The sequence below is a fragment of the Stenella coeruleoalba genome, assembly GCF_951394435.1.
Source record: "Stenella coeruleoalba genome assembly, chromosome: 6".
In the NCBI taxonomy this organism is placed as follows: Eukaryota; Metazoa; Chordata; class Mammalia; order Artiodactyla; family Delphinidae; genus Stenella; species Stenella coeruleoalba.
The window spans coordinates 98,623,914-98,650,310 of NC_137151.1; the positions used below are offsets into that span (position 1 = coordinate 98,623,914).

The following is a 26,397-nucleotide window of genomic DNA, read 5'->3' on the forward strand; positions in this document are numbered from 1 at the left end:
TGTTAAAACTTTACCCACCACTCATGTAGAGGAATAGATTTCTTAGTAGGGAGCACACACTTGCTGTTGGAATGATTTTACCTCTCCACTTCCACCCTCCATAGTGGTTAGGTTTCTTTTATCTTCAAAAAAAAATGTTTATGTAGAAATTATATTTGAAAGCATTTTTCTTCTTTTCTTATTAGTTTGACTCAACAAGTATTTGTTGCACATTTCTCATGTGCAAAGTAGTATGGTGAAGATTCAGAGATAAGAGATAAGGGGTACAAGGATGAACAAGACAAGGTCTGTCCTCCAGGAGACACAAAAATGAGATAAGCAAGATTCTAAAAAGCGCTCTTATACAGGGATAAACAGTGTTCTTCCTGTATGGGTTCCCTGAAACTTCCCTCTGTGTTTCTATGATTTCCCTTGCACTTCTGTTTTGAAGCATCTCTTGAACTAGTTGACAGAAAGTGTTGCATGTGCTTTCTGCTGTATCTTTGGATGACTTGCCTCATCATAGTGATGGGAGATACTTGCCAATTCAGCTGCTTTCCAAATGTTTCAGTAAGAGAAAAAGTATGGAAGTTCGTTATTTTTGCCTTTATAAAAGAAGTTTTGATTTTAATATCTGTGTATTAGGTACCTTTCTTTCTCCCCTGATTTCATTGCGCCCAAGCACATTTTAATGAATGCCTTAGAAATGCTGAATCACTGTGCCATTCTCCTGGAATCCTAGATTGGTGGGTAGAGGTGGAGAGGGAAATTCCCAGATATAGGTTATAGGGCAGAACTCCATATTTATTTCGTAAGTATTTAAAGTTGAGCAGGGCTTACTACTTTACAGTTGTGAGAGTTAAGATGTTTGTTAACTCTTTCAAAATTGGTAAGTTTAAAAGCAGACTGTGCAAAGCAGGCTGTCATACTAGTGTTTCTGAAAATCTTAAAGTTTTCTTTGTCAAAGATTGTTTAGGAATCTTTTTATCTCCAGATAGGGTTATATATAACTTATTGTCCAAACTGTGACATTTTTTGAGAGTGAAAGTAGGCACGCTTAATAATTATTCCAGGATGATTGCCATAAACCTAGATGGTCCAGAGCAGACTGGGAACATGGTTATCTCAGATCTAAACAGTTATGTCCTTTGATTTTTGGCACTTAACCCAATTCAGGTTTCTTTATAGACAGCTTTGTTTTCTGATGATTTATTGTAATTTTTTTCTTACTAACTAGGAGGTTAATTTACCACCATGTAGAAGTAATAGGGTCTGAAATGGAAACATTTTGTTTCGCTTTGTTATCAAGACTTATCTTCTTCACCTGTAGAACTTTTACAAGCATAAATGGAATTTTATGATGACTAAACATAAGCATTTTATCAACCATTAATTCAATATTTGGATAAAATATACATTTAAAAAGAGGCAGAAACAATTTAGATTAATTAATTCATTCATAGATAATCCTATGAGATCTATTCCTGAGAATGTTAATGAACCTGTGGAGGAAGAAAAATAATGTTTCTTCTACCCTTCCAGGTTCTGGGCTGAGACACACCCTGTAATAAAAGACAGGTTAACAGGAGAAAATTAGAAGTTTAATGACACGTATGCCTCCTGTGTACATGGGAGAGACACAGGAAAACTGAGTAACTTTGAGATGGCCCAGCCATCAGCTTAAATAACTGTCCAGCTAAAGACAAGATGATGGGAGGCTATCAGGAAAAGCACAGTAAATGAGGGTAAGGTTGTTACACAGATTTAAATCGTTGCCTTTTATGCTGATAATGTGTTTCTGGAGATTTCGAGTATCCTCCTCTTTCTGGTACAGAGAGGGAAACACCCTTACAAATGGAGATTTCTTACAAATATAAATGTCTCTTACAGAAGAGTAACTTCTGCTTGGTTTACAGAGCTGCTCCTGTGTCCACTGTTTCTTAAAAATAAGCAGCCGAAAATAATGTTTATGCCAAAGAGGCATATTTTGGGAGAGTATATTCTGCTCCCCTTCAAAACTTTTCCTGAAACTTGCCTTTAGTCAAAAACTACTTGCCTTGAATCCTACTTACTTAGATTCTCTTCTCTTGCAGTTGGGAAGGGATGGAAGAGGTACATTATGTACAGCACAGGGTCTGGGGAAAGATGAAAGTCATCTCCTTGGACTTGAGATATGGTCCAGTCTTTTGTTACCTTCCCTACTGTGCTGGGGAGTCGGACCTGCTGTATTGAATTAAGAACATACAGATTATGACCTGCTGAATGAGGGGGCACAAACCACCCACACGGGTCAGCAAGTATCTCCCTCAGCATCCAAGCTTCCACTTTTGGGACGTGAAAACCACTGGGTCGTTTTGACTGAAGACACAGTTTCAATACACCCACACAAAAGAAATAGAGTCACAAGATTTATTATTCACAGATCCCAGAAAAGGTTGGGGGACAATGAACGAGGAGGGGGGAAAGGACAGTCCTTTGTCCCAGGTCACCAGTAAGCAGAAGATAGAGAGGGTAGCAAGCATCTATCACTTATAAGGTGGTTGGGTCAGAGGTCACTAACTTTTCACAGGCTTAACTCTAAGTGATTATTTTAAAAGGCATCTGGGGAAAGCAAAGAGGGACTTATGGTAGGAATCCCAAAGTGCAGTCCTTATCTAAATGTCCAGACTCTAGGTGTGAGCAGGGTTTCCAGTCTGTAAAATGCCTAGGCAGCAACTCAGAAAAACAAAAGTTGTTTTTTTCATCACACCTATTCCCACCGCCCCAGGCTGAAGAGAGAGAAGAGAGACATTTAAGTAAATTTAGATCACGATGATTATCATTACTTCCTACTCTGTTTCAGGACAAAGCTGGTTCCACGTTACTTGGCCATCCAGAAGCCAGCTGCTCCACTGCTCTCGGTGTGGATCAGCAGAAAGAAATACTGGGTCCTTAGAACTGGTCGTGTGGCAACTATTAGTTTATTTGGTAATACGAACTTTGGTATTGGCCTCAGCGGCCTTCCCAAGTTTTCTAGGTCTTCCTAAGCAGTCATTACAGAATTGTAGTACGTAGAATTCAGGCTTGTAACGGTTTTCCTTGTAATGCCGGGCATATTGTAGGCTGTCAGTAAATATCTGTTGAATGAATTGATGGTTGAACACTCCTATCTATGTTAGAAAGAGTGCAGTGCTTTCTGTGAAATTTCATGTTGTAATCAAATTGACATTCAAAAGCACCTTAAGTTACTGTTAAGCATTTTTGGCACTGTGACAGAGCGGCAGGAGAGAGAAGTTTGATCTCAAGTTATTCGCACTGCATAAATCACACTTACGCGACCTAAAATCATGAGAATACCTGTATTAACAATTCTTAGATTATCCCTCTCAGTGTCACCTACCATTAACATGGGTAATCACAAGCTGACCATGTGGGAGATTTTGTCATTGCTACTGGTTAATTCTCAATGGTGGAGCCCAAGGTGTCCACTCATACAGTTTCCAGTCAATCAGATTTACATCTGTGAGGTGTTCAGTTATGTTTGGCAAATACCTGTTTTGAAGCAGGCACTGTGTTAGACCCTGGGAAGAGCGAGGAAGAGTAACACTCAGTCCCTACCTTTGCTCGTGACTTGCTGGGCATCAGAGGGCAGCTGGCGGTGTGTGTGTGGTTCCTGTCAGTGCGTTGCTAGTTGTAGGAACAAAGGGCTGTGGGGACTCAGGAAAGTCAAAGAAAACCTCAGAGAGGAAGAAACAATGGAGCTGGCCCTAAAGAGCAATTAGGAGACAAGTTTTCGGGAGGTGGAAAGAGGGTGGAGGGTGGAGGAGGTAGAGTGGGGCCCACAGTCAGCAGGCAAAGGCTCTGCCCTGCTGGAGACAGTGTGGTGAGTGTGAGAAGGGGAAACCCAAGTGTGGGAAATTTAAAAGAATTGGACATCATTGTTACATTCATGGTCAATTTTTAAAAAGTTCACTTGATTCCTCTAGAAATCCAATACATGTTTGTCAGATGTAGCAGTTGAGAGTTATAGTTAGTGTCTTCACAAAGGACAAACAGCTAGTAAGGGGCAGACAGAGTCAGGATTCGAACCCAGGTCTTATCCTTTGCAAAAGTCCAGGCTGGAGAGAGACCAGGGTGTGTTGGGTACGGCAGGCAGCAAAGGGGAAAGGCTGTGAAGGGGAAGGCTGTGGAGAGATCAAGGGTTTGGATTTATTTTGTATCAAATGGCTCACCTCCTGATGCGTCCGGAGGTGAGCAAATGGTTGGTTGAGCATTGATTGAGTGCCAATTCTGTGGCTCCTAAGGGAGCTTACCTTCTAGTGGGAGGAGACAGGCCATAACCGCAATAGCAAGAGCAGCACAGAGATTTCAGGTATTGACGAGCGCTTGAAGAAGATAAGGTAGCGTACGTGGTGGAGAATGGTGGGTGGGAGGGTTGCTCTTGAAGAATTGGAAGATTGGGCCTACGGTCTTGGGTGAGAGTAACCTACCTACTGTGGTTCCTCTTTAGATGGGGTGGGCGCGTGCTGTTTCAGTGGCCCCCACCTGCACTCCTTGTTGCCGAACGCCACCCGTCCTCGTTTCTGTTACTCGCCCAGCTCCTGTAGGCATTTCAGTTTGGACCCTAGTCTTTGATTCTTCTCTCTCACGAAGTCTGGACTATTTTTGATCATTTCACCCAGCTGGATTGATCTGATGGCCGCCATGCTTTCCAGCAGTACGTCGTGCTGTCCAAGGTCTTGCTTTCACATGCATGTGTCCCTACATAACATTTTCTGCTCTTTCTACTCCTGGGTTGGCTCCTTCCTGCTGACTATATAACTGCTTGTGTCATTCTGTCTTCACTTATTCTCAGGTTTTGTTAACAGATTGGGCCACTATCCTTCTCTCTATAGCCAGTCAAAAAATAACAAGTGCATTATTTGCTCAGTGATTTTGGCTAGGGTTGGTGGCATCATGCAGGCTGAGGGTAAAGACAGGCAGGAAGAGAGCTGTCCTGGCCGCCTTGCTCACTTTTCTCAGTGGTGGTGCTATTTTCCCAGCCACCTAAGAGTGAACCTTGGGAGTCATCGTTGACTCTTTTCTCTCCTTCATCTTCTGTCTATAAATAGTCACATATTGAGTCCTGACGTTTCTCCCAAATCCATCCTTCCCTCCTCCTCTGTATTGTGTTCTTGTCATAGCCTCTTGTCTCTCTCTCTCTTTCTCTGTCAATCCATCAGTCCCACTGCTGACAGATTAATCTTCCTGGAACACTTAGTGCATCACGTGACTCCTTTTATCCACATGCAACAAGCATGATTTCAGCAGATGAATTTTCCTTGTGGAGTAAAGGGGAGAAAGTGAAATGCTCTGGAGGAGAGCTGTTGCCCCTGCCCCCCTTCTGATTACTACCCATTTGCTGGTCCATTCTCCTTTCAGCATTTTTCCAGGCCTGTTTACCCAGGTCAGTGCATGGCAGGAGGTAGTTTTATCTGGACAGTTCCATTGATATCTGTCCAAATTCTGGGGCTAGTTATGGAAAACGCTTGTGATCAGTAGCAGTAACCCAAACTGTCAGTAATGTGTTCTCAGGCTTTTGTTTTAGGTTCAAATATGGTTAAATTCCTGCTTCAGAAGGTCCTTCCTCTCCATCTTTAGGATCTGAGTAATTAATTCTCCTAGAGAATAAGTTTTCTGAATGAAAATATTTTATTCCTCTCAAATATGTATGTAATCATAAAGCTTTATTCACACAAAGTATTAAATTCACAAATGATGGTCTTAAGACCATGGTCCATGGTCTTATGAAAGACTCATTCATTCACATAATTCATTCTTTCACAATCCACCTAGCATCTGAATTTTGCAATTTTACAAAGGAGTTTTTGTGTTTAGAATTTATATAAATTCAGTACAATTTTAATCAAATCCAATGCTAGGAATTCTATTATAAAAGGGTAGATCCAGTTATTTTAGTTAGAATAATGAGAAGTTGAAAACAATTACGTTCATTCACAGCAAATCAAGATACAGTTTTTGCATTTCACAGAGTATGTGAGTGGTGCATCCTCCATCACTGGGTACCCAGTCTGGACAGAGCCAGACCTGTGAATTAGCTCCATGCTCCAAATAAGGTTTTGTTATATTGTTGTCTCCTCTGGTTAAAGAGTAGACAGAGGCTACTTTTCCTCATCTGGAACATTACAAATTAGTGAATTCGAAATCTATGTTCAAGTCTGTTGTAAAAGCTGTTTATTTGTCAACAAGAACTACCTTAATGCTAAATGTTCTCAAAGCTTTCTATTTAGACATGGAATGGATAGAAATTCAAATAAGTCTCCTCTACTGATAGACACTAATTACAGAGAGTTAAGTTCAAACAAACCAATGAATAGAGAAGTGTAACTGGGAGCCTATAACCAGTGACTGTACTGCCCTTTAGCTTTGATCTATTATTATATAGTTGGGGACATTCATCTCTTTCTTATTTGCATGGCAGTGTCCACATGAGGCAGTCATTCTAGCACATTTTAAATCCTAGGTGGGAGGGGGAACAAGATAATCACATGCCCTTGGACCACCTCCTTCTGCCCTCAGTGGGGCTAAAGATTAATTTTAGAAATCAAATCTAAGCACACCTATAGAGGCATATCATACAAAACATTTCAGAGCCATTCATTTTTGAGTATCTACTGAATTCTAATATCTGTTCCAGTGCTTCCTTTCCCTTATTGTGGATGTTCAAAAATTTGCTATATCAAGTTGTAGTCTGGATCACTTAATTGGGTGCTTTGTGCTGTCTTTTAATTGCAAACAGGCTTGTGAATACCATATACCATAATAGTTAATAGTTGTGTTGCAGATGGCCTCCACTAATGATATAAATCAATCAACACTTAGAGGAGTCTTCCATCCTGCATGTGCCTCCTTGCCCTTTGCTTTTTCAGCTAAGAAGATAGAATGCATTAAACCAACCCGTACTCACTCAACAATACACTGGTAGTAACAAATACAATATTCACTTTGCAGTGAACCTAAACAGTTTTGTTGAGGCATTTTCATATCTATAATCTCACATGGTCCTCACAGCAATAAAACAAGTTTTTTTAATTCTTTTTATTGTGGTAAAATAGAAATAACATAAAATTTACCACTTTAACCACTTAAGTGAAATTTTGGACTTTGCCTCTTAACTGCGTTAACCAAGAGGAGTTCATACACTGACTCCCCTTCTCTTATAAATCATGGCTAAAAATAGTTAGTGAACTCTTGTTAATTACTATGATCTGTCCTGTACAATGTAGTGGACTTTCATCTCTGTAGAATGTTCAGACCATAGTTAGAGGCATTTATCACTCCTGGGCAGCATAAAAGCAATCACTTGTTCCCTTCAGAACCAGTGGGACATTGGGATGATGCTGTCTTGTTATTTTTTGGCTTTGCAACAGTGCATGAAACATTTTTTTGGAAATAGTTAACTATTTTTGTTTCCCTTTCTAAAGAAATATATCTGTATTTTTTTTATTCTTTTATTTGGGACATTAATCCTTTTAAGATCTGGTGATGCACTTTAGGATTATTACCTGAATAGTATATTTATAAACTATCCTGTCTGTTTATCAGATCTTACATTGTTTTTCCATTTTAGTTTTCTAGAATTTCTGGCTTTCCCCTGGCATGTTTTTAACACCCTAATGTGTTAAAAGTTTGGGAACTTATTTGATTAATTTGTGTGAAAAACTTCTTTGTTGTGTAACATTTAAAAATCTTGGTTCTTTCACAGAGAGCATAATCTCTCCCTTGATACCCACACTACATATCCAGCTATTTATCTTGTATCTCCACTTGGATATCTAATAGGCAACTCACACTTAATACATCCAAAACAGAACTTTTTTTTTTTTTTTTTTTTTTTGCGGTAAACGGGCCTCCCACTGCTGTGGCCTCTCCCGTTGCGGAGCACAGGCTCTGGACGCGCAGGCTCAGCGGTGATGGCTCACGGGCGCAGCCGCTCTGCGGCATGTGGGATCTTCCCGGACCGGGGCAAGAACCCGTGTCCCCTGCATCAGCAGGTGGACTCTCAACCACTGCGCCACCAGGGAAGCCCCAAAACAGAACTTTTGATTCTAATATCTCCTACCCCAACCTGCTCCTTCCACATTCTTCCCATTTGAGTAAATCGAAGATCCTTCTTCCAGCTAAGCTCAAGAGACTCAACCCTTCTATTTCTTTTAAGCATTACCCCAAGCCATGAAATCTTGTTGGTTCTCCCTTCAGAGCTGTTCAGAATCTGACCATTTCTCACGGTCTCCATTGCTGCCAACCTGGTCTAATCTACCATTACCTCTCGCTTGTATTATTAAAATATCTTCCTACCTCTTATCCCTGCTTTTGTCCTATTCCTGTCAGTCTGGCTCTAGTTTGTTTTACACATTTCAGGCAAAGTGATTCTTTTAAATACTAACTGTGATCATGCCACTCTTCAGCTCAATAACCTGCAAGAGCTTCCTTCCCATTTCAGTCAGAGTGACTTTTTTTTTTTTTTTTTTTTTTGCGGTACGCGGGCCTCTCTCTGTTGTGGCCTCTCCTGTCGCGGAGCACAGTCTCCGGACGCACAGGCTCAGCGGTCACGGCTCACGGGCGCAGCCGCTCCGCGGCATGTGGGATCCTCCCAGACCGGGGCAAGAACCCGTGTCCCCTGCATCGGCAGGCGGACTCTCAACCACTGCGCCACCAGGGAAGCCCCAGAGTGACCTTTTTTTCTCTCCTAATCATAATGTAGTCACTGACGAAAACTAAACTACTGCTAGTTGTTAACTTGATAGCAGGAAGTGCTCTTTATGTTTGTGTGTTTAAACACACAACTTAGGAAAACTAATAAGATTTAAACATCACTTTCACTCATGGCTTAAAAATATTATAAAAAATAGGTTTACCTACTTTGTCCCATTCACATTTTAATTAAAATTTTTTGATTTTTCCTATTTTCAAACCATAGACCATACAATTAAAATGGAGTATTTTTTTATTGTAACAATAAAACACAAAACAAGAATAACACCCAAACATATTTGTTGACCTTGTGACAAGTTCAGGATTACCTTGTACTGTGCAAAAATGCTTTTGACGTGTCAATAGCTTGTCAAAAGATTATACTTTATTATTTATTTGAGAAAAGATAGATGATGCTTCTGAGGTCAGCAGACAGTGGGCTGAATAAGAGAAGAGTTATAGCTGTTGTAGCAGTGCTGCAGTTTTTACTCGCATGAAGAGCAGTGCTTTCTTTGCTAGCTGGGGAGACTGCTTGAGGCCAAAGAAGACAAGCTTCATAGTGTGGACAGGAGTCTTCACAGAATTTTCAGAGGGAGCTCTTACTATCAGAGCTAAAGAAAACATTGTACTGTAACCATTGGATTTCACGGGGAGTGGATGATCACAGAAAGGTGGATATAAGCTGAAGCTCTGAGAAGAAAATTGCTCAAAAGGAGTATTTGGAGATGTTTTGCTGGAAGCTGAGATTTGCTATTTGTTAGATGAATAAAACAAATCTTATTTGTTTTAAATAATGTTTAAGAGAAAGATGAGTAGTTCAGTTTTTGCATGGTAATTCTTTTTATTGTGGTAAAATAGATATAACATAAAATTTACCATTTCAACCATTTAAGTGTACATTTCTGGGTATTAAGTATATTCACATTATTGTGCAGCTATCACCACCGTCCATCTCCAGAATGCTTTTCATCTTCTCCAACTGAAACTGTACCTATTAAATATTTATTCCCCATTCCTCCCTCTCCCTGGCTTCTGGCAACCAACATTTTATTTGTTGTCTCTGTGAATTTGACTATCTTAGATACCTAATATAACTAGAATCAGAAAGTATTTGTCTTTTCTTAACTGGCTTATTTCACTTAGCATAATGGCTTCAGGATTCATCCATGTTGTAGCATGTATCAAAATTTCTTTCCTTTTTAAGGCTGAATAATATTCCATTTTATGTACATGCCACATTTTGTTTACCCATTCATTTGTTGACGGATACTTGGGCTGTTCCACCTTTGGCTATTATGAATAATGCTGCTATGAACATGGATATATAAAAGCTGTTTGAGTCTCTGCATTCAGTTCTTTTGGGTATATACCCAGAAGTGGAATTGCTGGATTATATGGTAATTCTATTCTTAATATTTTGAGGAGTGACCATAACATTTTCCATAGTAGCTGCATTATTTTACATTCCCACCAGCAATGCACAAGAGTTCCAATTTCTCCACATTCATATCAACACTTTTTTTTTTTTTAATAACAGCCATCCTAGTGGATGTGAAATAGTATCTTATTATGGTTTTGATTTGCATTTTTCTGATGGTTAGTGACATTGAACTCCTTTTCATTTGCTTTATGGCCATTCGTATATCTTTCTTGGAGACATGTCCATTCAATTCTTTCCCCATTTGAAAATCAGGTTGTTTATTTTCTAGTTGAGTTTTAGGAGTTCTTTGTATATTCTGAATATCAGTCTCTATCAGATATGTTTTTCTCTTATTCTGTGAGTTGATATTTTACTTTTAAAATTTAGTTCTGAATTTTTTTTTTGTTTTTGCGATATGCGGGCCTCTCACTGTTGTGGCCTCTCCCGTTGCGGGCCACAGGCTCCGGACGCGCAGGCTCAGCGGCCATGGCTCACGGGCCCAGCCGCTCCGCGGCATGTGGGATCTTCCCGGACCAGGGCACGAACTCGTGTCCCCTGCATCGGCAGGCAGACTCTCAACCACTGCGCCACCAGGGAAGCCCAGTTCTGAATTTTGATGAAGTTCAACTTATCTATTTTTTTCTTCTGTTGCCTGTGCTTTTGGTGTCATAGCCAAGAAATCATTGCAAAACCCAGTGTCATTAAGCTTTCCCCCTATATTTTCTTCTAAGAGTTCTATAGTTTTAAGGCTTATGTTTAAGCGCTTGATTCACTTTTAATTAATTTTTGTATATGATGTAAGGGTCCAGCTTCATTTTTTTTTTCATGTGGATATCCAGTTTTTCTTCCATCACCATTTGTTGAAAAGACTGTCCTTTTCCTGTTGAATGGTCTTGGCACCCTCACTGAAAATCATTTGACCATATATGTGAGGGTTTATTTCTGGGCTCTTTAGTCCATTGGTCTTTATGTCTATCTTTATATCACTATCATACTGTTTTGATTACTGTATCTTGGTAGTAAAATTTGAAATCAGGAAGTGTGAGACCTCCACCTTTGTTCTTTTCCAAGATTGTTTTGACTATTCAGGGTCCCTTGAGATTCCATATGAATTTTAGGATGGATTTTTCAATTCATGCAAAAATATCATTGGGATTTTAATTCAGGGATTGCACTGAATCTGTAGATTGCTTTGGGTAGTACTGACATCTTCCAGTCCATGAATATGGGGTGTCTTTCCATTTATTTGTGTTTTATTTAATTTCTTTTATCAATGTTTTAGAGTTTCAGAGTTCAAGTCTTTCACCTTCTTGGTTAAGTTTATTCCTAAGTACTTTTTCTTTTTGATGCTATTGTAAATAGAATTGCTGTCTTTATTTCCTTTTACAATTTTGCATTGTTATTGTATAAAAATGAAACTAAGTTTTCTGTGTTGCTTTTTATATCCTTCAACTTTGCTGAATTCATTTATTAGCTCTAATAGGATTTTTTTTTAGTGGAATCTTTAGGGTTTCTTTTTTTTTTTTTTTTTTTTTCCCTGGTACGCGGGCCTCTCACTGTTGTGGCCTTTTCCATTGCGGAGCACAGGCTCCGGACACGCAGGCCCAGCGGCCATGGCTCATGGGCCCAGCCGCTCCGCGGCACGTGGGATCTTCCCGGACCGGGGCACGAACCCGCGTCCCCTGCATCGGCAGGCGGACTCTCAACCACTGCGCCACCAGGGAAGCCCTAGGGTTTCTTTATATAAGATCCTGTCATCTATAAACCGTGATAATTTTATGTCTTTCCTCCCCCCACCCCCCAGTTTTCATGCCTTTTATTTCTTTTTCTTGCCTAATTGTTCCGGCTAGGACTTCCAGTACTATGTTGAGTAGAAGTGGCAAAAGTGGGCATGTTTGTCTTGTTCCTGGTCTTAGAGGAAAAGCTTTCAGTTTTTCTTAATTGAGTATGATGTTAGCTGTGGGTTTTTCTTATGTGGCTTTTATTATGTTGAGGTAGTTTCTTTCTAGTGCATGTTTTATCTCACAGGTTCCTTTAAAAGGGTACCAGAATATGTATGACTAGAATAATGAATTGGTTGCATATTAAGTGGGCAATTTTGCACAGGTCATTTACTCTCTGGATTTAACTTTCTTCATTTCAGAAATAATTAGATTGGGTTGATTTGGGGTATCTCAAACTTTTGTGTGCATGGGAACTACCTGGGGAGGTTGTTGAAAACATTTTGAGTTAGTAGGTCTGTATGGGGTCCAGTGGTTTGCATTTTTATATCTCAGGCTATTTTGATGTGGGTGAGTTTGTTCTCTCCAACCCTTTATTGATCCTAAAATTCTGCGAAATATCCTCCAATGAGAGGTGACTGGGCGTTCATAAGAGGCAATGAAATACTGGTGGTTGAATTAGGGATTTGTTTATTATTCCAAGCAATGCCTGCATTTTTGGAGTAGCAGCTTCCTGAGATTCTGGCATGTTGGAAAAAGACTAGGAATTATAAAGTGTAGACTCATTATTTGAAAGTGTGAGAAGAATAGCTGGCTCCAGAAGTAGTTGGTGTGAGGTGATTCAGGGAGGAAAGAGCTTTTGGGAAATAGAGGCAGAAGAGGGCCTAGGGAACAATTTTCCACAGAGAGGTTGCTAGTGGGGTCATAGTGCCCTTTGATTTATTAGCAAGAAGTCCTTGGTGGGACGGTTTCCGGTGGGGGAATTCCAAAGAACAGTGTTGGGAATCAGAGGGAAGAAATGTTACAGTAGGTGAAAAACTGATGACCAATGTGCATATATAAACATGCACAGCCTCATGGGTAAAATTAGTGTAAATATTTGTGCAAAATTAGTAGCTGCTTTACTATATTTATTTACATGGTCAAAGAATTCACAGTTCATAAAAAATAAAATGAAAAGTGTAAGTCTCTCTCTCATCATTCCCCGAAGGAATAAAAAAGCTTTTATTTTTAGCTCTCTTAATGTTAAATAATTTATCTGCACTATTTTTAGATCCATCAATCTAAGACATCTTTTGTCTGCCTGTTACGAAATGTGAAGAATATATTATACTGTGTTGTGTTCCTTCCTTTCTTCCCTCTATCTCTTGATTTTCATTTCTTATATATTTTAACTTTTCTGGTAGTTTTAGCAGGAATGTACAGTTAAAACAGACTTGGAGAGGGAGGGCATAGGTCTAGAATTATATGGTAATTTGCTGTCTTCTACGTCTGGGGAGACCCAGAAGGACAGCTCAAACACATGTACCTCCCTTTGATGAGCTGCTAAGAGCTGCTGTCAGCATATAAGGCCATGGAAGTGAGGGATGGAGAGAAATTTTGTGAAGGAAAAACTTGCATTATTTCTTCTCTATTATTATTATTATTATTATTTTTTTTCGGAAACCAACTGAACTGGTATTGACACCAACTACACGACTCTTCTTAGTAGCCTTATGGGAATGGATAAAGTGGCTTGACCCAAGATAACACTGATTAGACTTAGCAATGTTACGTTGAAATAAAACCAACCCAGTTTTCCCCGAGGTGGCTTACATTTCATAATGGGTCACAAACTAATACTAAAAATAAAACATTTAAAAATTTGATCCAAGCCCCTTCTATCCTCCCACACTTGAAAGGGACCTTATGAACACCAATTTCCCAATCCTAGCATCACTAGCTTACAAACCTTAGGGTTAAAAACTCCCTCCTCATATACCCAATGTTCAATTTCCATCAGTTTCAGTATACACTAGTGTAAATACCATGACTATTTTGCATGAAGTTAAGTATTCTACAGGTCAGTCACGGGACTGAACCAGGAGCTCCCACCTTTTATGGGAACTTCAGTGGTACCATCGAGGCCAAGGCAATTTAATTTAGGTTAACCAGGATTTGTTTCAATTTGTAAGAGAAACATCTTGCAACAGGTTTATTCAATTCTCTTAAAAAATGGTGGCATTCCTTTACTTTCCTCCTTTCGGCAGCAGCAGTTACATATATGGAATAGCACATTAAGTCTAAAAACGTGGGCCCTAGTCAACTTTATTTTTCGGCATTATGATCATGATAAAGGATCACGACATCCTTTACATTTCCAAGGAAAACCCAATTTAAAGTTTGTCCTTGCCAAACTCCATAAAACAGCCACTTTAGAGTAAACCAGCAGAGCATTGCCTCACCCCAATAAAGCTGTAGGTTTCCTCACATGCACCAACAAATCTACATGGCTAGTTTCTGCACTCCTCTTTTACAGAATTTTACATCTATTGTTACCAGACAGCATTTTAAACACGGACATATCAACTGCCTAATAAAGCAAAAAACAAAGGCATTTTCCCCTTATTAGAAACAAGACACACCATCACTTAAAATCTTCAAACATTATTGCACTTTACCTTTCAGAATTTGACAATGCATTCAATGAAGCAATCTGCAGACAACTAGTTTTAACAGACAGATTAAAAAACACTTTTAAGCAGACGTGGATGTCCTAAACTGTTTATTAGGTAAGAATTTTACAAACATTACTTATATGAGCGGTAGCGGTGGAGCTGGAGAGTATGGCGCCTTCTCCGGGCTGCGCGGCGAGAACCACCGATCGTGTGGTGGAACTTGTGGCCCTTGCCGAGGCCGCGGCTCTTCCTGCCTGCAGACGTCAGCCCCCGCATCTCCCTGTGCTTGTGGACTGGTTTGGTGGTCCACTGGGTGTCAGGGTTTCTTCTGATAGCTTTATGGAAGGGATCAATGAGGATAACCTCAAAAAGTTTGTACGTAGAATCTTCACCCACCCAGTAAGAATTCAGGACCCTCAGGGCCCCACAGTGGCGTCCCGCTCGCTCCTCGTCAACAGACTGAAGGCTCCGGGCAAACTTGAGCTGGTTGACGCCATGGTGGATGGGCTTGCCGTAGGTGGCGCCCTTCGGGACCGGGCGTTTGCGGCCTCCGCGGCGCACGCGAACGCGATGTATCACATAACCTTGCTTGGCCTTGTAGCCCAGCCTGCGCACCTTGTCGGGCCGGGTGGGGCGCAGGGCCCGGTGCAGCGCCGAGAGCTGGCGGTACTGCCAGCAGCGCACCCTGAGCAGAAAGCGCATCACGTCCGACTGCTTCTTCCTCCATAGCTCCTGGATGTACTTGTAAGCGCCCATCTCGGCTCACCTGATGGCTGCCGCCAAACGGAAAGGCTCTATTATATTTTAAAGGTGAGAAGGGACCAGAGGATGAAGTATCTATTAGAATTTTGTTCCAGTTATAGTGGGAAACCACTGATGAGTTTTAAACAAGGCAATCACATTACATGATTTATATTTTAAGAAGATCATTCTGGCAGCTTTATAGATGGACTGCAGAGGGGCAAGAGTGGCAGCAAGGGGACCAGTTAAGAGATGCTCACAGTTGTCCAGGGCAGAGTCTGTGTGGCCCTGCACTAAGATGGTAGCAGAGGAATTACAGGGAAGTAGTTGATTTGGGGTATATTTTAGGGGTGGAACCTCCAGATTGTTGATGATGTGGTGGGATGGGTGAGTTAGAAAAGGAGAGGAATCATGGCAGACAGAATGATGGCCTCCCAAAGATGTCCACATCCTAATCCCAGAAACTGTGAATATGTTACCTTACGTGGTGGTAAAAGGTGGTTCTGATCACCAGATTCTAATGTGTGGAGGAGGTTTCCCAAAGCAGCAAGCAATTCTCAGGACACCTGCAGGGTATCTGAGACAGCAACTCAGTTCTGACATTATTTACCTGGAGTTAGTGTCAGATCCCACAAGCTAAGGGCTCGGTCCTAAAGGACTGCCCCTCTCCCCCCCACTTCAGATGCCAGTTGCAAACCCAGGTTATCACCTGTGCTTCTGACTGACTGGCTATAAATAAGAGGTTCCCAGGGCTTCCCTGGTGGCGCAGTGGTTGAGAGTCCGCCTGCCGATGCAGCGGACACGGGTTCGTGCCCCAGTCCGGGAGGATCCCCCATGCTGCGGAGTGGCTGGGCCCGTGAGCCATGGCCGCTGACCCTGCGTGTCCGGAGCCTGTGCTCCGCAACGGGAGAGGCCACAACAGTGAGAGGCCCACGTACCGCAAAAAAAAAAAAAAAAAAAAAAGAGGTTCCCATGACCTCCTCCTTGGGTTCTATTAATTTGCTTAGAGCAACTCACAGAACTCAGAGAGACATTTTGCTTACTAGATCACTGGTTTATTATAAAAGCATACAACTCAGGAACAGCTACACAGAAGAGATACAGAGGGCAAGGTATGGGGAAAGGGTGTGGAGCCTTTATGCCCTCTCCGAGCACACCACTCTCCCCGAATCTCCGTGTGTTCACCAACCCAGAAGCTCTCTGAACCTCCTTTTCCTGTTGTTTTTATGGAGGCTTCATTGCATAGGACTTGATGAAATCATTGGCCATTGAACCTCCAGCCTCTCTCCCTTCCCCAGAGGTCAAAGGGTGGAACTGAAAGTTCCAACTCTCCCTTCAAGGTTGGTTCCCCAGCAGCCAGCCCCCATCCTTAGGTGCTTTCCAAAAGTCATCTCATTAACAAAAACTTAGTTGTGGTGAAAAAGGGCTTGTTATGAATAACAGGACACCTTTATGGCTCTGAAGCACTTTCAGGAACTAAGGACAGAGACCAAATATTATGACAAAATGTTCTCCTATTGCTCTTATTGCCCAGGAAATTCCCAGGGAGCTGTGAGCCAGGAACTGTGGAAAGATCAAATATATATGAAAATATATTTTGGTCATCTGACCAAATATACATATTTCTTATAAATCACAATATTTCACATGGCAGAATAGACTTTGTAGATGTGATTAAGTTGAAGATCTTGAGATGGGGAGTTTATCCTGGAATATTTGAGTGGGCAGTGTCATCACAGGGTCCTTACAGCAGTCAGAGTCAGAGAAGGAGATGTCATGATGGAAACAGAGGTTGGAGAGATGCGAGGAAGGATTGTTACCAAGCCGGCTGCCCGACGTGTACAGAAGCCAGTACTATGGCGCTGGCTTTGGAGGAAAGAAAGAGCTTTATTGCGAGGTTGACCAGCAAGGGGACAGAAAGCAGGACTCAAATCTGTGTCTCCCATCCAGGGTTCAGGGCAAAATTTAAGGACGAACTTGGCAAAAGCTGATTGGCTAGTCTCAAATCAGTCCATCCGGAAGCCGATTTTCCTTCTTGAAGGACTTCTCACTTTGTAAAGGACTCCAGTGACAACATTTCTATTCTTTGAGTTTTGCAAACTCAAGATTCTTTGTTCCGGGGTCATCCTGGAGCCGTGGATTCCCGTCTTGCACATGCACAGTGCTGTCTCTGTAAAATAACTACAGGTTTAAACAATCAACAACCTGTTTTAAGGAAGCAAAGCCATTTTAAGCTGGTCAGTGTTTTATGTGCTGTTTCAATTTCTCCCTAATTCTTTACACATTCCTCAATCTTGAAGGAAATAGGGTGATATCACTCTAGGCGCTTCCTGCTGATTAGAAGCATGGATTTCCATAAGAGGAATGAAAGTGTTTTGCACTTAATTGTAAATATTCACAAGTCCCACCTTGAACTCTTAAGTCTTAGGCAATCATCATGCGTGTGGGGAGGCCTTTTAAATATATGAGACCGACAACAAATACAAAATTTAATGAGTCCTGTGAAGGTGTCTACAAATACCAGCAAATATCTGTAATTTCTCATGGCTTTGGGCATAACAGTCAAGTCTATTTGCCAACCATCTCCTGGTTCTGTCCCTCGGTTTTGCACCCCTTTTATTATTGGGGGCGGACTGCTTTTTGGATTGTTTCTGGCTGGATCAGGCAATTTTGTATTACCCTTTCGTTGGTCCTTTGCATTTGTGGACCAAAAATAAACTTCTGTAGCCAGTGATTGGTTAGGTCACGCCCCTAATGGTTTCCTTGATGTAGATGGGTAATAACTCTTTCCATTAAATGCTCAGGTATAAGCACTAGTCCCTGTTCATTATAAATCCAGCCTTCTTTGGTTGTTTGGTACTGATCATCTAAGTCTCAAGCCAGCGTGAAATTCCCCTTCGTCTGCTTTCTCTAGATCCATTTCCCAACACTGAGGTTTAAACAGGGATAGGTCCACACGTGGAATGAGTGCTAGGGCCTTAGGATGGGGATTTTTGGTCTGGTTGCCTGTTTTGTGCCCTGATCAGCCAAATTATTTCCTTTAGCTATATAACTATCAGTCTTTTGCGGGCCCAGGCAATGTACTATGGCTACTTCTTCCATCATTATAACAGAGCCTAATCAGGCCAGTGTCTCCTCCGCGTGTTTAACTTCTTCTTGATGTTAGTTAGACCCCTCTCTTCCCATATGGCCCCATGTGCATGCACGACAGAGAAGGCATACTTAGAATCAGTATAAATGGTGACCTTTTCTTTAGCCCCAAGGCACAGGGCCCTCTTGAGGGCTATGAGCTCTGCCTCTTGGACAGATGTACCCGGAAGGAGGGCTTCCACTTCTAGGCTTCCTGATGAATTACTACTACATACTCAGCCTTTCAGAGTCCCTGGTCTACGAAGCTTCTCCTGTCTGTAAACATTTCTATATCTGGATTTTCAGTCAGGTTGGGTCTGCTAGAATAGACTTCTTCAATATTTGTGTACAATCCACAAGCCACGGAATACAGGCAGCCTCTAGAAGCTGGAAAAGGTAAGGAAACAGATTTTCTCCTAGAGCCCCCCCAGAGAAACTGCCCTGCTGACACCTTCAGTTTAGGCTCTAGACTTTGATTTTGGACTTTTGACCTCCAGAAGTGTAAGAAAATTATTTGTATTGTCTTAAGTCACAGAATCATAGAAATTTGTTACAGCAGTAATAGGAAATTAATATTGGAGTCAAGAATGACAATAAGGCTTTTTCCTGGGGAATAGTGCTACTATTTCCCAATATGGGAAAGGCTGGGGAGGAAAGGAGGCTAAGAGAAAACTGAACCTGTCCCCTTCAAGTGGACAGTTGGTCATCATACAGATAAGTCGATGGGCGAGTTGGCCCTGGCCTCAGGGGCAGGTCAGGATACGATGGAAATGTGGGAGCCACCAACATATAAATGATATTTAGAGACCTGGGGTTTACACCCCTGGAGAAAGCATATTACATTAAAATCATGGAAAGACAGCTTAGTAACTTCCAAACAGAGGCCACATACAGACTTATTCCCCCTCATTTCTTGCTGTTTAAATTACAGTTGTTTTCTTTTGAGTCACCAAATGACATTTCAAAAGATAATAAGAAGCTGCCACTTTGGAAGGAAAAAAACCCCCAACATTAGGCAACCTTTTAAAAGATCAAATTTCTGGAGTGTGCAGATAGTTGCAGTATTTCTTTCTTCATTTTTTTTTTTTTTTTTTTGAAGAATACATATGAGCTCATTTAACAGATTTAAGCCTATAGTTTAATTTGGGGGGATTTTTATGGGTACAAATTTTTAAGAATTTGTTTCTTATCAGGTGGATAACCTTTAACTTTTGAGAGAACCATACTCCCCTTTTCTGATGGTACTGGTTGTTTCCTGTTGTTTTGTTTCAAGGGCTTTGGTGACAATTGACAGTGAGCTTTGAAATTAAGGTTACATTTTGTGTAAAGGCAACACATCTAGAGGAATCTATGTATATTCTTATATCTACTGAACATATAGATCAAGGGTTCCCAACCATGGACAGTTTTACATTCCCCAGGGGACATTTAACAATGTCGGGAGATATTTTTGGATGTCGAGATGGGGATGGGATGCTACTGGCATCTCGTGGGTAGAGGCCAGGGATGCTGCCAAACATACCACTGTGTACAGGACAGCCCCCAACCCCGACCCACATCAAAGACGTACTCAGCCTAAAATGTCAATAGTGCAGAGGTTGGCAGACCCTGTAATAGGACTTGTAAACCTACAGGTTAGGAAAATGGGAACTATTATCTTTCTGTCCCTTAACATATATGCTCTTCCTACATAAATCTGGTTGCACACTGAGCTGGCAAACTTCGTTTTGTTGCCCTGATGTACGTACTACAACATTCTTGCAGATTCTATAACTTTTATTTTGCGAGAAACTGGCTAATTTAGTGTTAACTGGAATGGAAGGCACAAAGAAGGATTTGAAGTCAATTTAAATGGCTTTTTGGGGGGCTAAAATGAAAGTGTTAAATTTATTATAGTCATATTTTAGGAAAAAATTTCATATTCTGTAAGCAGTTTTTATTTTGGACTACTTATCAAGTAGTACTAACATTGTGCCCTTGCTAGTCATGACTAATTAAATACTGCCCTGGTTATTTGCTTATTTCAGGTAAAAAAAAAAGTCACTTGATATAATTATAATTGAAATAAAATAAAATTGTAAAAATTGCTTTACTTCTTATTGTTTGGCAGTATTGGAGTAGAAGCGTTGTGATTTAAAAAAAAGTATGTTGAGGAAAAGTCTACTTTCTGTCATTTACTAACTTAAGTAGCAGCCCAAGGAAAAGATGTAGGAATGAAGAGATTTGTACAATGATCTTGAGTCTTTTCATTCCTAGATTTTGCAATATGAACTTTAATTACTAAATTGGTTAGAGACTTTGAGAAACCTACATTATTTAGTAGGATGGGGGATATACCTTAATTTCTGCAATTTAAGGTTAAACCCCTAAGTGTAAATTGGTGCAGCCACTACGGAACAGTATGGAGGTTCTTTTAAAAACTAAAAATAGTTACCATATGATCCTGCAATCCCACTCCTGAATACGTATCCAAAGAAAACTGTAATTCGCAAAGATACATGCACCCCAATGTTCATAGCAGCACTATTTACAATAGCCAAGACATGGAAACAACCTAAGTGTCCATTGACAGATGAATGGATGAAGAAGATGTGGTACGTATATACAGTGGAATATTAGCCATAGTAAAGAATGAAATAATGCCATTTGCAGCAACATGGGTGGACCTAGAGATTATTATATTAAGTGAAGTAAGTCAGACAAAGACAAATATAACATAATATCACTTATATGTGGAATCTAAAAAAAACGATATAAATGAACTTACAAAACAGAAATAGACTCACAGACATAGAAAACAAACTTATGGTTACCAGAGGGGATAGTGGGGGTTGGTGAGGGGGAAATAAAGTATGAGTTTGGGATTAACATATACACACTACTATGTATAAAGTAGATAAACAACAAGGACCTACTGTATAGCACAGGGAACTATATTCAATGTCTTGTAATAACCTATAATAGAAAAAGAATCTGAAAAAGAATATATATATACACACACACACACATATATATATAAGATACATATAAATAACTGAATCACTTTGCTGTACAGCTGAAGCTAATGCAACTTTGTAAATTAGCTATACTTCGATTTAAAAAATGGTTAAAAATAAAAAAGAGAAATATTTAGAAGTTGTATGTTTTAATTCTCCAGGGGAATTAAGAAATTGAGAAAATGGGCTAAATGTTTCCTGTTAATAAAGAGAAGAAAAATCCAAAAAAAAAAAAAAGATTAGGCCCCTAAGATGGTAGATACAGTTAGAAAATTAAAATCACGAGGTGTATACCTTTAAAAATTTCTAAAATGAGGTATATGACAATGTATACCTAAAAGCAGTGACCAGTTTGAAATATTAAAAGTAGTTAAGATAGCACGACTTTCTGAATATGAAGATGACTTTTGGGAAATCAATGATAAGCATTGTATTGTTTCTTAGGAATACTTAATATAGATACATTAATGCTTTTAACCCGTGTGGTTTGTTAAAGAACTAACATCCTCATTTGCTAATCATTCTTTTGTAATTTTAACACATATATACAAGACATATGAAAATGATGTTCTTGGACTTCTTTTTTTTTTTAACATCTTTATTGGAGTATTATTGCTTTACAATGGTGTGTTAGTTTCTGCTGTATAACAAAGTGAATCAGCTATACATATACATACAGCCCCATATACGCTCTCTCTTGCGACTCCCTCTCACCTTCCCTATCCCACCTCTCTAGGTGGTCACAAAGCACCGAGCTGATCTCCCTGTGCTATGCGGCTGCTTCCCACTAGCTATCTATTTTACATTTGGTAGTGTATATATGTCCATGCCACGCTCTCACTTCGTACCAGCTTGCCCTTCCCCCTCCCCGTGTCCTCAAGTCCATTCTCTATGTCTGCATCTTTATTCCTGTCCTGCCCCTAGGTTCTTCAGAACCATTATTATTATTATTTTTTTTACATTCCATATATATGTGTTAGCATACGGTATTTATTTTTCTTCTTCTGACTTGCTTCACTCTGTATGACAGACTCTAAGCCCATCCACCTCACTACAAATAACTCAATTTCATTTCCTTTTATGGCTGAGTAATATTCCATTGTATATATGTGCCACATCTTCTTTATCCATTCATCTGTCAATGGACACTTAGGTTGCTTTCATGTCCTGGCTATTGTAAATAGAGCTACAATGAACATTGTTGTACATGACTCTTTTTGAATTATGGTTTTCTCAGGGTATATGCCCAGCAGTGGGATTGCTGGGTTGTATGGTAGTTCTATGTTTAGATTTTTGAGGAACCTCCGTGCTGTTCTCCATAGTGGCTGTATCAATTTACATTCCCACCAACAGTGCAAGAGGGTTCCCTTTTCTCCACACCCTCTCCAGCATTTATTGTTTGTAGATTTTTTGATGATGGCCATTCTGACCGGTGTGAGATGATACCTCATTATGGTTTTGATTTGCATTTCTCTAATGATTAGTGATGTTGAGCATCCTTTCATGTGTTTGTTGGCAACCTGTATATCTTCTTTGGAGAAATGTCTATTTAGGTCTTCAGCCCATTTTTGGATTTGGTTGTTTGTTTTTTTGATATTGAGCTGCATGAGCTGCTTGTATACTTTGGAGATTAATCCTGTCAGTTGCTTCATTTGCAAATATTTTCTCCCATTCTAAGTGTTGTCTTTTCGTCTTGTTTATGGTTTCCTTTGCTGTGCAAAAGCATTTAAGTTTCATTAGGTCCCATTCGTTTATTTTTGTTTTTATTTCCATTTCCCTAGGAGGTGGGTCCAAAAGGATCTTGCTGTGATTTACGTCATAGAGCATTCTACCTGTGTTTTCCTCTAAGAGTATTATAGTGTTTGTACTTACATTTAGATCTTTAATCCATTTTGAGTTTATTTTTGTGAATGGTGTTAGGGAGTGTTCTAATTTCATTCTTTTACATGTAGCTGTCCAGTTTTCCCAGAACCACTTATTGAAGAGGCTGTCTTTTCTCCATTGTATATTCTTACCTCCTTTATCAAAGATAAGGTGACCATATGTGCGTGGGTTTATCTCTGGGCTTTCTATCCTGTTCCACTGATCTATATTTCTGTTTTTGTGCCATATTGTCTTGATTACTGTAGCTTTGTAGTATAGTCTGAAGTCAGGGAGCCTGATTCCTCCAGTTCTGTTTTTCTTTCTCAAGATTGCTTTGGCTATTTGGGGTCTTTTGTATTTCCATACAAATTGTGAAATTCTTTTGTTCTAGTTCTGTGAAAAATGCATTGGTAGTATGATAGGGATTGCATTGAATGTGTAGATTGCTTTGGGTAGTGTAGTCATTTTCACAATGTTGATTCTTCCAATCCAAGAACATGGTCTATCTCTCCATCTGTTTGTATCATCTTTAATTTCTTTCATCAGTGTCCTATAGTTTTATGCATACAGGTCTTTTGTCTCCTTAGGTAGGTTTATTCCTAGTTATTTTATTCTTTTTGTTGCAATGGTAAATGGGAGTGTTTCCTTAATTTCTCTTTCAGATTTTTCATCACTAGTGTACAGGAATGCCAGAGATTTCTGTGCATTAATTTTGTATCCTGCTACTTTACCAAATTCATTGATTAGCTCTAGTAGTTTTCTGGTAGCATCTTTAGGATTCTCTATGTATAGTATCATGTCATCTGCAAACAGTGACAGTTTTACTTCTTCTTTTCCAATTTGGATTCCTTTTATTTCTTTTTCTTATCTGATTGCTGTGGCTAAAACTTCCAAAACTATGTTAAATAATAGTGGTGAGAGTGGGCAGCCTTGTCTTGTTCCTGATCTTTGTGGAAATGCTTTCAGTTTTTCACCTTTGAGAACAATGTTGGCTGTGGGTTTGTCATATATAGCCTTTATTATGTTGAGGTAAGTTCCCTCTATGCCTATTTTCTGGAGAGTTTTTATCATAAATGGGTGTTGAATTTTGTTGAAAGCTTTTTCTGCATCTATTGAGATGATCATATGGTTTTTCTCCTTCAGTTTGTTAATATGGTGTATCACATTGATTGATTTGCATATATTGAAGAATCCTTGCATTCCTGGGATAAACCCCACTTGATCATGGTGTATGATACTTTTAATGTGCTGTTGGATTCTGTTTGCTAGTATTTGGTTGAGGATTTTTGCATCTATGTTCATCAGTGATATTGGCCTGTAGTTTTCTTTCTTTGTAACATCTTTGTCTGGTTTTGGTGTCAGGGTGATGGTGGCCTTGTAGAATGCGTTTGGGAGTGTTCCTGCCTCTGCTATATTTTGGAAGAGTTTGAGAAGGGTAGGTCTTAGCTCTTCTCTAAATGTTTGATAGAATTCACCTGTGAAGCCATCTGGTCCTGGACTTCTGTTTGTTGGAAGATTTTTAATCACAGTCTCAATTTCAGTGCTTGTAATTGGTCTGTTTATATTTTCTATTTCTTCCTGGTTCAGTCTCGAAAGGTTGTGCTTTTCTAAGAATTTGTCCATTTCTTCCAAGTTGTCCATTTTATTGGCATACAGTTGCTTGTAGTAATCTCTCATGATCCTTTGTATTTCTGCAGTGTAAGCTGTTAATTTTCCTTTTTCATTTCTAATTCTATTGATGTGAGTCTTCTCCCTTATTTTCTTGATGAGTCTGGCTAATGGTTTATCAATTTTGTTTATCTTCTCAAAGAACGAGCTTTTAGTTTTATTGATCTTTGCTATTGTTTCCCTCATTTCTTTTTCATTTATTTCTGATCTGATCTTTATGATTTCTTTCCTTCTGCTAACTTTGGGGGTCTTTTGTTCTTCTTTCTCTAATTGCTTTAGGTGTAAGGTTAGGTTGTTTATTTGAGATGTTTCTTGTTTCTTGAGGTAGGACTGTGTTGCTATAAACTTCCCTCTTAGAACTGTTGTTGCTGCATTCCATAGGTTTTGGGCCGTCGTGTTTTCATTGTCATTTGTTTCTAGGTATTTTTTGATTTCCTCTTTGGTTTCTCAGTGATCTCTTGGTTATTTAGTAGTGTATTGTTTAGCCTCCATGTGTTTGTATTTTTTACAGATTTTTTTCCTGTAATTGATGTCTAGTCTTATAGCATTGTGGTCGGAAAAGATACTTGATATGATTTCAATTTTCTTAAATTTACCAAGGCTTGCTTTGTGACCCTGAGATATGATCTATCTTGGAGAATGTTCCATGAGCACTTGAGAAGAAAGTGTAATCTGCTGTTTTCAGATGGAATGTCCTATAAATATCAATTAAGTCCATCTTGTTTAATGTATCATTTAAAGCTTGTGTTTCCTTATTTATTTTCATTTTGGATGATCTGTCCATTGGTGAAAGTGGGTGTGAAAGTCCCTTACTATGATTTTATTACTGTCGATTTTCCCTTTTATGAGTGTTAGCATTTGCTTTATGTATTGATGTGCTCCTATGTTGGGTACATAAATATTTACAATTGTTATCTCTTCTTCTTGGATTGATCCCTTGATCATCATGTAGTGTCCTTCTTTGTCTCTTGTAATAGTCTTTATTTTAAAGTCTATTTTCTCTGATATGAAAATTGCTACTCCAGCTTTCTTTTGATTTCCATTTGTGTGGAATATCTTTTTCCATCCCCTCACTTTCAGTTTGTGTGTGTCCCTACGTCTGAAGTGGGTCTCTTATAGACAGCATATGTCTGGGTCTTGTTTTTGTATCCATTCAGCCAGTCTGTGCCTTTTGGTGGGAGCCTTTAATCCTTTTACATTTAAGGTAGTTATCGATATGTATGTTCCTATTACCATTTTCTTAATTGTTTTGAGTTTGTTATTGTAAGTCTTTTTCTTCTCTTGTGTTTCCTGCCTAGAGAAGTTCCTTTAGCATTTGTTGTGGAGCTTGTTTGGTCGTGCTGAATTCTCTTAGCTTTTGCTTATCTGTAAATGTTTTAATTTCTCCATCAAATCTGAATGAGATCCTTGCTGGCTAGAGTAATCTTGGTTGTAGGTTTTTCCCTTTCATCACTTTAAATATGTCCTGCCACTCGCATCTGGCTTGCAGA

The 26,397-nt window shown here is 39.7% G+C and overlaps 2 protein-coding genes across 3 annotated transcripts in view; one reads left to right on the top strand and one right to left on the bottom strand.

The window, feature by feature from the left end:
- The window catches only part of ADAM23 (ADAM metallopeptidase domain 23), a gene marked incomplete at both ends in the record, with an annotated part of 161,698 nt that overhangs the window by 3,764 nt on the left and 131,537 nt on the right, over window positions 1–26,397 (top strand). The gene's annotated exons all lie outside the window — the stretch shown is intronic.
- Window positions 14,612–15,296, bottom strand: LOC307188174 (large ribosomal subunit protein eL15-like). The gene has a single exon (XM_079924935.1). The coding sequence runs from the start codon at window positions 15,264–15,266 to the stop codon at window positions 14,643–14,645; it is 624 nt and encodes a 207-aa protein (XP_079781061.1). The 5' UTR covers window positions 15,267–15,296; the 3' UTR covers window positions 14,612–14,642.